General features: G+C 47.1%; 1 protein-coding gene across 3 annotated transcripts in view; it reads right to left on the reverse strand.

The window, feature by feature from the left end:
* Positions 1 to 14,262, reverse strand: part of PECAM1 (platelet and endothelial cell adhesion molecule 1) — a 73,045-nt gene that overhangs the window by 40,071 nt on the left and 18,712 nt on the right. For all 3 annotated transcript variants that reach the window (XM_032429507.1, XM_032429505.1, XM_032429506.1), the window contains 2 exons: positions 5,500 to 5,793; positions 1,747 to 2,058 (listed from right to left, as the gene is read on the reverse strand). In XM_032429507.1, the coding sequence (XP_032285398.1) occupies positions 1,747 to 2,058; positions 5,500 to 5,793 (606 nt within the window). The remainder of the gene's footprint in view (positions 1 to 1,746; positions 2,059 to 5,499; positions 5,794 to 14,262) is intronic.

Raw genomic sequence — 14,262 nt, forward strand, 5'->3', positions numbered from 1 at the left:
CGCAAAGAACATACTCAACCTTAGGAAAGACCAAAGAAATACAAATCATAAGAACAATGATATAACACTGTGTGTGCCTCAATCAGACTGGCAAAAATAATGAAAGTAGATAATACTCTGTGAGAGTAAGGATGTGGGAAAATAAACACCAGCATCACCTTTGATGGAAATGTTCAACCATTTTGAGGAGTGCTTTGGCCATACACATCAATATTTCAAATGCACAAAAACATCTGAATCAACAATTTGACCACCAGGAATCAACCTCATAAATAATAATGAAACAAAATACTCGCAAAAGTACACAAATGGTAAGTTTAAGCATGTGTATTCCAGGATTGTTTTAATAGCAAAAAAACTGGGTAAATACCTAACTGTCTATCATTGGAAAAATGAGGTAAATCATGGTACATCCCTATGATAGGATTCTGAGATGCTACAAAAATGACCGAGATCTGTATGTCTTGATATGGACAAAAGTCCGTAACATACTGTTAAGGAAAAGTCATAAAATAGTATGTTTGGCAGGTTGTATTTTTTGTCAAAACAAAGAAAAACAAAACAAAAATTGTGTGTGTGCGTGAGCATATAAGCAGAGCAAGTCTAGGACCATACAAGTCATTTTCTCTGTGCAGTGGTGCTATGAATGATTGTCACTTTACCCTTTATATTGTACCATGTTTTCTGAAAACTGAACCCACACCATGTATTATAATCAGAAAAATATTATACATACGTACTATCATCCCTGTATGTATGTGTACATATATCCATACACAATGAGTGGGGGTGACATAGGTACCACAAGCAGAAGGTATTTATGACAAACCTTGGGGCTCCTACAGATAAGACTAGAGGCTATCTGCTCTAGAGTGTGCCTTCCCCTGACTCTTCCTGGCTTGCGAGTCCTGTCCCGTCCTGCGGGCTGCCTGTCCCGGAGCTCCCTTCATCCTGGACACGTGCATCCAGGCTTCTCTCTGCTATGGCCTTTCTCTACGGAGAGCACGCCTCAGGCCACCTCATTGGTTTCTTATTTGTCCAACGCCTCGGTGATGAGGGGTGGGTAGAAGAGGGGAGTCCTTTATCGAATGTGGGAGGCAAAGGTTGAGGACCTGGACCGCCTTCCCTCCCGATCCCCTCCAGACTCCACCTCCTGGCATCTGACCCACATTGGCTTAAAGCTGTGGTTTCTATGATGCATCGCTTCCCTGAGTCATGGCCAGTGGTTTAAAACACTAAAGTAGGGGCGCCTGGGTGGCTCAGTCGTTAAGCGTCTGCCTTCGGCTCAGGTCGTGATCCCAGGGTCCTGGGATCGAGTCCCACATCGGGCTCCCTGCTCTGCGGGAAGCCTGCTTCTCCCTCTCCCGCTCCCCCTGCTTGTGTTCCTGCTCTTGCTATGTCTCTCTCTGTCAAATAAATAAATAAAATCTTTAAAAAAAAAAATAAATAAATAAAATAAAATAAAACACTAAAGTAGAATAGAATAGAAAATACCCAAACACCCCATATATTAAGATGATTTGTGAAGCTTTTGTTTGGGAAATTTCACACACACACACACACACACACACACACACACACGTTAAACGATAAACATAGCCTTTAAGTGGTTAAGAACAGTCTTGAGAACAGCAGTCCAGCCAGATGGCCCCAGCCCCCTTTCTGAATTCTGGGCTCTTTCTCCCCTTCCCCAACCAGCAAACCAGAAAGAGTGATTTTTTTTAAAAAGGAGTTTAGGACTCTGACCCGTCACGGTGACCAGTTCACTCTTGATGGCTCTCGAGTATTCCATGTGGTTCTCAGAAAAGATCGTGGCTTGGCACTGGAAGTATATAACATGGTCTTGTTCCTCCACTGAGAATTCCAGCATCACAAAATTCTGGTTATAAGAACTTTTTTTTTTTTCTCTTTTTTGCTTGAAACCGTTTGCATGTAGTTTGAGTTTTTCGATTGTGAAATGTATTGGGGGCTTTTCCTCTGGGACAGAACAATTGACCATCACGACCCCGCCTTCTATTGCCTCTCTCTTGTCCAGTGTCACTCTGGGATCAGACACTCCTTGGGGGGAAGAAAAAGTCCGTTAGTATTGTTTGCTGTAGATATGCAAGCCTCCCTCAGCTGGGTCACTGTGGTGGGCCCATCTGAGGGTCTTTTGCTTTGTTCCCAGAACCTCAGTGCTACCTACCAGGTAATTATCGAGCCTGTATGCACCTAGAGCTATACCAGCTACTTTGAAAAATATGAAGTATGTTTAAGGGGCGGTTGGTGCCTTCAAAGTTAATAAACCCATTGGGAAGACAAGTCTTCCCAACTGATACAATTAAAGACAAAACAAAACAGCCAGTATCTATTAGCATTACTGTGGTTGTTGTTATAATTTATTGACTGCCAACCACAAGCTAGGAGTGACTTTATATCCATGACCTCATGTCCATTCTCATAATAATCTCCTGGGTGGGCATGAAAGATAAAATTGTGCCTATTTTACATGGGACGCCTGGGTGGCTCAGTCGGTTAAGCGTCTGCCTTCGGCTCAGGTCGTGGTCCCAGGGTCCTGGGATCGAGTCCCGCATCGGGCTCCCTGCTCCGCGGGGAGCCTGCTTCTCCCTCTGCCTCTGTCTCTCTCTCTCTCTCTGTCTCTCATGAATAAATAAATAAAATCTTTAAAAAAAAAAAAAAAAAATTGTGCCTATTTTACAGATGAAGGTGAAGCTCAGAGAGGTGCAAGATTCATCCAAAAGCTCATAGCCATCAAGCCCCAGAACTGAGATTCGACTCCAGGTCTGTCTGACTCCAAAGCCAGAAGTTGGGGTGGGCATGGGAGGTGGGAGAGAGGAAGGATACATTGCCTCCCAGTTCAAAAAAGCAAAGCTGAAAAATAACTATGCATCAGAATGTGTTGCAGAGATAATGAGTGATGGAGCAGTCAGGAAAAAGGAGGCCCTCTTTGCCTGGGGGATCAGAGAAGGCTCCAGAAGGAACAGGGCCTGAGAGCAATCTTGGAGGAAGGGTGTTATTTGGGCTGACAAGAGTGGATGGGGGCTAAGGACAGGCATTTCAGGGTGCACGTGCATGGGGACAAGGAATGTGAGGGACTTTTCCAGAGGGCCATCTAGAGCAAAGAAAAGGGTTGCGGGGGGAGGTATATTAAGTGGTGAGCCAGGATCAGATGAGGGGGAGCTAGGAGGGTCTGGCTGGGACTAGATGTCTTGTCCAGGCTCTGTAGTCTGGTGGTCATGAGCTCCACCTTACACCTTAAGAGTCAAACAGACTAGCTTATATTGTAAACCTGCCACCTCACTCAGTTGCTTGTGACTCAAGAATCTTTGTTTCGATGCCTAGAGCTATAGCGACGATGGCCATCCTCTTGGGAAGGTGACCTATACTGTATTCATACCACTATTGTCACCTCTGGGGGTAGCTGTTTACGAGAAAGTATTCCCCTGCCTCACGCTGATCTCCCCCAAGGAAGGGATCATATCTTCCTCATTGTTGCGCCCTCAGCCTGGCTCAGAATGGGACGCAATAAATGTTTAATGAACAAATGAATGGCCTTTCGTCTACCTCGAAGACCTTAATAATGATTAAGAGTTAGAGAGACCAGGGGCGCCTGGGTGGCTCAGTCGTTAAGCGTCTGCCTTCGGCTCAGGTCATGATCCCAGAGTCCTGGGATCGAGCCCCGCATCAGGCGCCCTGCTCAGCGGGAAGCCTGCTTCTCCCTCTCCCACTCCCCCTGCTTGTGTTCCCTTTCTTGCTGTCTCTCTCTCTGTCAAATAAATAAATAAAATCTTTAAAAAAAAAAAAAAAAAAAAAGAGTTAGAGAGACCAATTTTGGAGTCCAAGAGTTCTTGGTTCTAATCAGCTTTGCCTTGGAGCAACTCCGAGGCATGAACATGCCACTCAACCTCTCTGAGCCTGTGTCTGCCCCTGGAAATGGGGGGGAACCACATTTGGCAGGGGTTAAATGAAATGTGCGTAAAGCACTTCCAACTGTTGACTTCATAAGGGGGCAGTTCTTACCACGGGAAGTGACAAGAATGTGAATGACTGCTCTGATGACCAACAGGAACACAAAAAGGCAGAAATGACAGTGATGACGGCCGCTGTCAAGGAAGTACAGGGCTCACCTCACTAACTCTATCCATTCAGTCATCCAAGTTGTAAGAAAAATTACCCGAAGTTTCAAAAGCCTGCCAGCACGTTTCTTTTCAACAACATACCCCAAATTCAGCCCTGCCAATCTTTCCTCGTCACGTCAAGACTCTGAAGGTTGGGGGATCTGACCGAGGGGCACTCTGCTGGGACACTGCGCTCTTTCTCAGCCTCTGCTTTCCACCCATGCTACACTCCACTCCTCTGCCCTTGCTCAACTTCATCATCAAGCAAACTCCTACGCGATCCTCTGTATCAGGACCCAGTGTCCCTTCCTCTGGGAAGCCAGCCCTAATTTCCCCAGGAGGAACTGTTTCCTCTCACTTTTGTGCTCCCTATGGCACTCAGATCATATGATTATTAGATTGTAATTATTTTTGTAAATGTTTCTCTTCCCCACCAGATAGCAACTGCCTCCAGAGCCAGCCTTGACCTGATGCCTTGTCATGTCCTGCACCTGGTTTTCTTCCTGACTTGCAGCCTTGGGAAATGCTTCTTGAGGGAGTAAATCCATGAGTGGATGGATGGAATCCTGTATCTCTGAACCCAAATTCCCCATGATTTCCCTCGTTTCTCCATTTGTACTTCCCTTTTTCATCTGTTTAATTTATTCCACGATCATTTATTGAGTGCCTACTATGAGCCAGATTCTTTGTTCAAGATACAAAAGTGGACCAAACCCTGTCTCTTTCCTTGGGATCGTACATTCCAGAAGAGCAGACGGGTGGGCGAGAAACACTTCCAATACGGTGAATAGTAATTGCCATTTATTGGGAACTCATTATGTGCTGGAAATTATACTAAGCACTTTACCTTTTAATCCTTCCAATAACTCCCCAAGCTGGGTATTACTATTATCTTCATTTCACGGAGGAGAACTTTAAAGTTTAGAGAGGCTGAGGGACTTGCCCAAACTGGACTCCAGACAGAGTGACTGTGGCAGCCCATGTCAACACTCAGCCTATGGCCGTCCTACAAATACCACTGAATGTCAAGATTGCACAGGAGCTGTGAGGACCAGGACCCTGGGGGTGATCGATTTTGCTTGGGGAAGTGTTAGAGAAGAGATCATCAAGTTGAGTCTTGAAGGAGGAAAAGCAGTTTGGAAGGAGAGGAGAGGAAGAAGGGTATTCCCAGGAGAGAGAACAGCACATGCAAAGGCGAGGAGAGGAGATACAGCCTGGCATATTGGGAGCATGTCTAACGCCTACATTCTCAGGTTAGGAAAATGCCAGGCAGGGGAGTGAGAAGGCTGGGGCCTGTGTTACCAGCCATTCGATTACTATTCTTGCTACCGCGTGCGCGATAGCGCATCTGCTTGAGCTCCGTTCAGATGCAGGGACTCACCTTTCACCCACACCTGGTACTCCGAGGTGGTTTTCTCCTTGTTGTTCAGAATCACGGTGCATTTATATGTCCCTGCGTCATAGACCCGGGCTTGGGGAATAAAATAACTCTCGGTGGTCTCCATGGAGGAGACATTGTGAAATAGCACGTCATCCTTATAGAAGAGCACCCAGTGCTGAGGCTTGATGTGCGAGGTGGTGCTGATGTCTACGATGCACTGCAAGGTCAGGTTCTCCCCATTTTGCACCTCCTGTCCTGGCAGGATCTCCATGTAGATGTGGTTGATGGTGAAAGCTAAATGACAAGGGAAGGAGAGGCAGACACACCTGTTATCTCAGAAACATCACCCCAGTGTCCTTTACCACATCAGATTGGTATGATCACATCCTCTGCAGTGTAGCGTCCAGGGGTCCCCAGGCCCTCGGGGACCAGACAGGCAATGACTGTGTGTGGTGCCCACTCTCGAGGAGGCTATCTCTCCAACATCGGGACCTGGGGTTGGGAGCTACTGTGTCTGGTGTGCTCCGTGAGCCTCCTGTCTCATCGGCTTCCATGAATCATGAGATTAGAAGCATTTTATTGAAATTTGTGAGTGGCTAGTGCAGTTAAATGTTTCCAACCCCCAAAGGCAGAGGATATGATGTCTATGTGAAAATCCCAAAGAGCCTACAGGTCATTTGAAATAATGCAAGCTCAGAAAGGTGAATGGAGATCATTAATATAAAAAAAAATCAGGATAGTGGTCACTTCTGAAGGGAAGAGGGGGATAGGATTAGGAATGCACAAAAAGAGTGTTGGTGATGTTCTCATTTTAGCATTGGATGGCGGGCTCACGTGAATTCATGCATATATAAATAAAACAAAAGGCAATTGTGCACAGATCAAGGATGAGGGCATGTTATGAACCAGGGATTATAATCAATCCGATTCTGTGTACCTGAGGCCCCAAAAAGAGAACGTATTTTCTATATGAGAAAAAGATACTGTGTAAAGTCTCTCTCCCATTCTTTTCCTATCCACCCAGTTCCTACCTCCCCTTGCAGAAGTAACCACTGATTTTAGTTTCTTCCAGCAAATACAAAGATAAGGTCTTACTTACTCCCCCCCACCCCCCATCTTTTGCACAAGATCTCCATATGCAGAGTCTAGAACCTTACCTAAAGTTTATATGGCCTTCAGGGGCCAGAGATAGTGTGGGACTATGGGCACCAGGTGTTATTCAAGCAAAACAGGACCACGTGGCTTAAGTAAGGCTCCTAGGGATCCGTTCTTCTCAGACACTTTGATAACAGAAAAATACTCAGGGCCCATGCTTGATGAATGTGTATTTATTGAGTCTCCTACATATCCTGAATCTCCTTATCCTGGGACAGAGGAGGATCTTGCAGAAACCTGCAAGCTTGGACCACTCTGCTATGGACCCTCGTGGACTTGTATTAACCAAATTAAGTTTGGCACTCTATCACAGGTTGCTGTTAGGTAGGGACTGAATTGTGTCCCATTCCCCCCCCCCCCCCCCCACACACAACATTCATATATTGAAAACCTAACCCCTCGTACTTCGGAATGTGACTGTGCTTGAACAGAAGGCCTGTAACGAGGTGATTAAGTTAAAATGGGTCCTAATCCAATCTGACTAGTGTCCTTATAAGAAGAAATCTGGACAGAGACCAGGGACGTGTGTACAGGGGGATGACCATATGAGGACACAGTAAGAAAACAGCCATCTGCAGGCCAAGGAGGGAGGCCTTGGAAGGAACCAAACCTGCTAACATCTTAGTCTTGGACTTCCAGCCTCCAGAACTAGGAGAAAATGAATTTCTGTTGTTTCAGCCACCCAGTCTGTGGTATTCTGTTGTGGCAGTCCTAGGAAACTAATAGATTCTGGTAAGAAATTGCCTTATGGAACATGATATTGTCTAGTTGAGGATGCCACTAGGAAGTTGTTCATGATTTCACTGTGTTTCAACTGCATCAGCAAAAGCTGTGTTTAGGGCGCCTGGGTGTCTCAGTCGGTTAAGCGTCTGCCTTCAGCTCAGGTCATGATCTCAGGGTCCTGGGATCGAGCCCCGCATCGGGCTCCCTGCTCAGCTGGGAGTCTGCTTCTTCCTCTGCTCCTCACCCCCTACCTGCTCATCCTCTCTCTCTCTCACAAATGAATAAATAAAATCTTTAAAAAAAAAAAGCTGTGTTTATTCATTTCTACCTTGTAGATTCCCAAATTTTTCTAATGGATCTTGTTTTCCTTTTTGCTTTGACTGCTAAGAAGTATAAACCCAAAATTTCATCTCTGCTTCTAGCAAACTTTGGGATGAATTTCTGTGTGCTAAAAGACCCCCCAGTTTTATTTGCCTGCCTTTACTTTCTTCCCATTCTGATTTCCTCGTTTATTATCTCCTATTGAACAACAGTGCATAATTTTTTTAAGTGGTCCCAAATCATTTTTCAAATAAGAAAAGGTATAGCTAGCTAACTGGCCAGAGATACTGGCAAAGATCGTCTTCTTCTCTCTCTCTTTCAATAAAGTCAAATCTTTCTGAACAATTTAGAATTTGGCTACAATATGTCTCAGGTTTTAAAATGAATACAACAGTTCACACCTGTCCCTTTCTTCTGAGCAATTAAATGAACAAAAAAATGGCATCTGATCGGTCTACAAGATGAAGCAAGGTGATTGTTTAAATGCAAGTTATTTCCTGCAGCATTAAAATCTTTAGAGCTCCCTTTGTTGTCTGTCTATTCCTTATTAGTTCCTGATCTGAGGAGCCTACTCAGTGAGCTCTCAGAACGAAATCTCTTTGGACCATATTTAGTTTCCCATCAATTAATATGGTCCCTTCCCGGGTAGGGACAGGCAATCTCACTCCCCTTCAGGACCTTCTCCTCATTTTAAAACATGCTGTTTGGGGCACCTGGGTGGCTCAGCCGGTTAAACGTCTGCCTTCGGCTCAGGTCATGATCCCAGGGTCCTGGGATTGAGCCCCACGTCAGGGTCCCTGCTCAGTGGGGAGTCTGCTTCTCCCTCTCCCTCTCCCCCTGCTTGTGTTCCCTCTCTCGCTGTGTCTCTCTCTGTCAAATAAATAAATAAAATCTTTCAAAAAAATAAAACATGCTGTTTAGCACAGTGATTCTAACAGAATAAGAAGGTAAGTGCAGAGCCAGATTGTCTAGGTCAAATCCCACCTCCGTTAACGAACTGTGTGGCTTTGGCAAGATCCTGAACTTTGAGCCTCAGTTTGCTCATCCATACAATGGACATACTGATAGTGAGTATAAATGGGAACCTGATTTAAGGACTAGAAACACAGTTCCTGGCACAGAGGAAGTGCTTGAGAAATGTTAACCAGGTTCTGTTAGTCACAGATACGGAGCCAAACTTGAGTCTTGAGAGCGCTGAAACTCTATATCCACTCCCTATTTCTAGCGATTTTTTTTTTTTTCCCAGAAGAAAACCATTTCTTAATTTCCCAGGTTACTGACAGTGAGTTCTCCAGACTCCCCGCATCTGTCACCCTGCTGTGTTAGGCTGCTTTCCTGTCATCATCCTGGATGAAGTGAACACCCGTGGCAGGTCAGGCCCCAGACTGGGACCCAGACCTGGGTACAGGAAGAAAGCCAGTCAGGCATGCCTGGGTTCACAGCCATGAGCTAGGTGATGCTGGGAGTTACTTAACCCCTCTAAGCTACCACTTCTCCTCCTACAGAACGGGAACACTAGTACCTGCCTTCCCTTGTATTTCAGTCTTGAACAATGACTGAACCAAGGAGCCGTGAGCACCGAGGGGCAGAGCCTGGCCCCTGGCTGACATTCCCTTCCCTCTTCCTTAGCACCATTCCAGGGGTCTTCTCTGTGCCAGGCACAGAATCCTGGGGGTTCACAAAAGAGTGAGATCAGCACGGTCTCTGCCCCCCTGGGGCTCACCGTGTGCAGTCCCACGTCTTCTCTATTCCAGACCCTCCAGGCTCAGCATCATCCCTGCCTGGGCTTCCGATTGACCAGACCTAATTCGTATCCTTTTTACAGGAGCCCTACAGCGAACTTGGCTAAAGCATCAGGTGGTGGTTCTTTAGAAAGGATGATATCCACTAGCACGGGGCACTTCTGCCAACTGGTTTTTCTAAGCAATGAACACACATCTGCTTAATAAATCAACTCAGTCGATTCACTGGAAGAAACATCACACTCCCATGGCCAACGGCAACAGACAAGGGAGGAGAAAGGAAGGCAAAGTGGAAGAAGGAAAATGATTTTATAAAATGTATCGATAACTTTACTGTGAATTTATGAAACCCAGCTCTTTGACTAACACAAAACCTCACTGATGTGAGGACAATAAAAGCAGCAACCCAGCTTTCAAAACCACCGCCACCTCCGTGCTTGTGGCAGCTGGCCTTCCGATGGCCCCAGGGAGGCTGTCTTCCGCGATCCATACCTGCACTTTCCCAACTCATACCAGGGTTGGTCTTTGACCAAAAATACTGAAGTGTTGGTTTGTTGCTTCTGAAATTATCTATAAAAGACGTTGCAACTTTTGTCTGGAGCACTTTTTCCTTTATTAGGATCACTCACTCTGGGCTAAGTCATGAGCATCCCTCTGGAGAGGCCCACATGGTGAGGAGCCGTCACATGAGTGAACTTAAAAGCAAATCCCCCAGCCCCAAATAAGCCCTCTGTTCACTGTAATCCTGACCAGCATTCCACGGGCAATCTCCTCCTGACAGGCCCTGAGCCAGAACTCCCAGATTCCTGACCCTCAGAAGCTGTGAAGTAATAAACTGTTATCTTAAGTCACTAAATTTTGGGGTAATTTATTAAGCAGCAATACGCCACCCAACTAATCTTCAAAAATCTCTGATTATTAAGATAGTATAGAAAACATTGTTGTCTTTGTCAATAAACTTCAGGAAAAGCCAAGCTGGATTACTGTGTACGGCTCTCACTATTTACACAATAGAGTGTTCACACCTGGGCCCCCTGGAGGTTCACGGATGGGTGGTAGGGGGCCCACGAACCACCTTCAAGTATAGGCAAGTGTGTGTTTTTGGGGGGGTGGGGGGAGAGGATCCACAGCTTTCTTTACTGAGCCCCAGATGGTCAGAACCACTGTGATGAAAGTTTGGTGTTAGGCAGCAGCCTAAGGAGGTCAGATCTTTTCAACCTGGACAGATGAAGGCTGACGGAGGGGGATCCATGTAACAAAGTCACCAGAGCACAGATTAAGGCACCCATGGACCACTGTGCCAAATCCCCAGACCCTAAAACAAGGGGCCTGCTTCCCTGTACCTTGAGCCACCAGTCAGCGGATGCTGATGCTCCTTGGGAAGATGAGGCATCATGACTCAGCCAGCCTCTTGGGCAACCTGGAAATGACTCATAAAGGGAGGGAGGGGAGCCCCCTCCCACCATTGTCAGGAAAATTACAGGGAGCCAGCTAGCACGCAGCCCCTGATGAACTCTGGTGCTCAGCAGAGAATGTGCTGACCCATCTCATCTGAATCCCAAGCATCTCCAAGTTCAGTTTGGGTCCCCTTCAGTGAAACATGTATTGAGCGCCTGTGTCAGATGCTGGGATTACAAGGTGAATAAGAAATCATCCCTGCTGTCCTACACCAAAGAGGCTGGGGGGGAACCTAGATAACTGAAGTACAATGCTAGACGCACCCAGAGAGAGGTGAGAAGAGAGGCCCAGGAAAGGCCAAGGGAAATCTGAAGGAAATGCCCCCTGAACCAGCCTTGGACCCGGTGGGGCGCTCCGGGCAGGAGATCAGCATGTACCAGGTCACAGGGGCATGAGAAATCACAGGTTTGGTATTTTCACAGGGAGCGTCTTTGTTGCAAGTGTTTTCACCACATAACTATTTGCTGTAAAGCCATTTGGCCGTCAAAGATAAAATCACAAAATATAAAAGAGGGACATTCATTAAAAAGGACATAATAAAACATGAGAAATGAATAACACAATTAGAAAGCTATTGTAAAACACAAAATAATTGAGTACATTTCAAATGTGTGGAGATTCATGGCAATTCTCTGCAAATAACTGATTATATTTCACGGATTGTACCTAAGCACTTGTCTCCAAAGTCTCTCGTTCATAGAATTATACATTTTTTTTTCTTTTTGCTTGCTGATGGGTCTCCTCATTCTTTTTTTACTAAAGTTTCTTCCTCATGAAGAGAGGTGGAGTTCAAGGGGGCCTGGCTGGCTCAGGCAGTGGAGCTTGCGACTCTTGATCTCAGGGTCATGTTAGGTGTAGAGATGACTTAAAAATAAAATCTTAAAAATATATAAATAAATAAAATAAAAATAAAAGAGAGGTATAGTTTCCAAATACTAGGATGCATATTTGTAACAGAACTTTGTACTACATCGCAAAGACGTATTGCCTCCTACGCTGTTGTTTGTTCTTGGCTATTTTAACAGGTCCATTGATAGCTGTTCCCAGTTCTCTGGGAAATGTGGGTTCAAAACTCTGCACCAGTGTATAGACCATCATGAGGGCTAAGATTTCTACAATATAAAAGTGAAGCACATGTCAATGGAGAAATGAAACCACACTCAACCAGTTGATAAAACCAACAAACTGTCAGCCGGTTATTTAAACTTTCATGGCAAAATTGCCTTTTGGCCTATTAGTTATGCAGTGAAAATGCTTACAGCAAAGATGTTCAGGGCAAAACTACCTAGGACCAAGAAATCAATGCATTCTGGGCATGCGCAGTTATAGGAACAAGACTTGGGGCCAGAGGGGGCAGGCAGGCCGGGTAGGAGGTGCCAGAAACAGTGGGCCTTGCCTGGGGTGCTGACGAGCTGGACCTGCCTGAGGGTATTTGGGGGGGGCAGTGACAGGATGACACCTGAGCTTTAGAAAGATCACTATGGGCTGGAGAGAGATCGAGACCGGAGGCCGGTAAACATCCTGGACATGGTTCAGGTGAAAGCCCAGGAGGCCTGTGGTAGGGCAGTCACGGAGGGACTGGGGGAAGGGGTAGACTTGAGTGGATGAGAAAGGACTTGTTTTCTGGGTGATGAAAATGTTCTGGAACTAGACAGTGGAGATGTTTGCATACCATTACGAATATACTGTAATTAGTAGCAAAATTTGATGTATGTATTTCACGACAATAAAGAAAAGACTTGTGTGCTTGGATATGGGGGTTGAGGCAAAGAGTGGAAGTTTCCTGGGTTAGGTACCCAGAAGGGTCTGGGTGCTGCCGACCGAAGTAGAGAACGCCAGAAAAAGATAAAGGACGGGGACAAGGTCCCGATGGTGCCGCTGGGTTTGAGGGGCCCAAGGGACGGCTAGGAGGTGTCAGCCATTGGCTGCCCTGTGAAGTCTGACACTCGAGGGAGAGGACCAGGGCAGGTATGTGGAGCATAGAGGAGTGTGTTGAACTCCAGAGGGGTTAAGACCATGGAGCCTGAAGAGACCGGGGAACGGGGTTCAGACCCTGGGAAAGTTCAAGTCTCCCCTGGGAGAAGGGGAAGAAGGTTCATCAGAGGGGTAGGAGAACACCAAGGGAGAGAGTCTAGAAGGTCAAGGAAGGAGGCTTTGTGCAGAGGCAGCACAGGGGTCCAGAAAGCTAAGGGCTGGGAGTGTTCGTGGCATTTGTTATTACAGGGTCCTTGATGACCCCTCAGCAAGAGGATTCCAATGGCAGGGAGGTGTGGGGGCTAAGGACTAAGGCCAGAGTAAGTGAGGGCAGACTGAGAGCTGGGGAAGCAGAGACAGCAACCATAAACCAGCCTTGAGAGAAGTTTGAGGAAGGGAGTGGATACATAGGGGGACACAAGATAATGGAGGGAGGTGGGTTGTTTGTGATTTTTCTTTTTCCTAAAAGAACAAGAGCTACCAATTGTGTTTGTAGACTGAGGAGAAAGAGCCAGAAGGGGGCGGGGGATAGAGATACTAAGAGTGGGGTAGGGGCTGAAGAAATAATAGAGCGAGATCGGGGTGGGAGTGCTGTTGAGTGACGGGCTGCCCCCCACTCCCCATCAGCCACGAGGGCTGACATTGCTGCAGCTGGGAGGGAAGCCGGGAGGATGGGTGGGAAGGCAGATAAGCCTGTAGCTGGGGCAGGGCGGGAAGTAGAGGGAGTTCCCTCCAGACAGCAGTGTTTTCTAGGTGAAGATGGAGTTGAGGTCATCTCCTGAGGCGGTAGGGCTAGGGTGGGGAGGGAGAGCCTGGGAGAAAAGGAAGAGAAAAGGGCCAAGGCTGACCAAGGACCTCAACCACAGAGCCGGCGATGTGGAGCAAGACGGTGGGGTCGTGCACATCAAATGTGTCATCAGCATGGTCGTGGGTGACCACAGGAATGGGAGACCTTGTCCTGGCCCCCACACTGCTAACACCCAGTTGACCACACACAAGTACCTCATGGCTTCCGCGCCTCAGGTTCCTCAAGTGTAAAACAAGGTGGAGGCCTGAGGCCTGAGGCAGCAGTGGGAGAGTCTCCCTGCTCCAGTGCTCCAAGTCCTGCAGTTCTGAGCCTAAACATACAAAGGCCTTTCTCCAGAAACCCTGGGAAGGGAGCCATTTACTTCCATGTGAGGTGGGGAAGGTGGGAGAGACTGGAGGTCCTGGGAAGCAGCCTGTGTGTTTGCAGGGCATGGTGTGGATGAGAGTGGGGTATGTGGGCAGCAGTGGACAGACGGGGGGGGGGGGGGGGGGGGCACGGGGGGGCAAGGTTGGGGGGGGGGGGGGCAGGGGGGAAAAACTCCTTTTTGTCATTGCCGCGGGGGGGGGGGGGGCCCCCCCCTCT

This window comes from Phoca vitulina, unplaced genomic scaffold (assembly GCF_004348235.1).
Source record: "Phoca vitulina isolate PV1807 unplaced genomic scaffold, GSC_HSeal_1.0 scaffold41, whole genome shotgun sequence".
NCBI classification, from domain to species: Eukaryota; Metazoa; Chordata; class Mammalia; order Carnivora; family Phocidae; genus Phoca; species Phoca vitulina.